Below are 277 nucleotides of genomic sequence, written 5' to 3' on the forward strand. Positions count from 1 at the left end.
CGGCAGGGCAGGGGAGACGGGCCGGCAACAGGGGCAGGAGGAGTGGGGTGGCAAGGTGGGCGAGATTGCCGGCATGGTGGTGATCCAGTGCATCTATGCTTTGGTGTGCCTGCTGGGGCTGCTGGGCAACTCCCTGGTGATCTTCGTCATCCTGCGTTACACCAAGATGAAGACGGCCACCAACATCTACCTGCTAAACTTGGCCATCGCTGACGAACTCTTCATGCTCAGCATCCCCTTTGTGGCCACGTCAGCCGCCCTGCACCACTGGCCCTTT

The 277-nt window shown here is 61.0% G+C and overlaps 1 protein-coding gene across 1 annotated transcript in view; it reads left to right on the forward strand.

Annotated features, from left to right (window-relative positions):
* Window positions 1–6: 6 nt before the first annotated feature.
* The window catches only part of LOC104279840 (somatostatin receptor type 4-like), a gene marked incomplete at its 5' end in the record, with an annotated part of 1,106 nt that continues 835 nt past the window's right edge, over window positions 7–277 (forward strand). Inside the window, one exon of the mRNA XM_009877271.1 lies at window positions 7–271. Coding sequence (XP_009875573.1) covers window positions 7–271 — 265 coding nt within the window. The remainder of the gene's footprint in view (window positions 272–277) is intronic.

This window comes from Apaloderma vittatum, unplaced genomic scaffold (assembly GCF_000703405.1).
Source record: "Apaloderma vittatum isolate BGI_N311 unplaced genomic scaffold, ASM70340v1 scaffold20479, whole genome shotgun sequence".
Lineage (NCBI taxonomy): Eukaryota > Metazoa > Chordata > Aves > Trogoniformes > Trogonidae > Apaloderma > Apaloderma vittatum.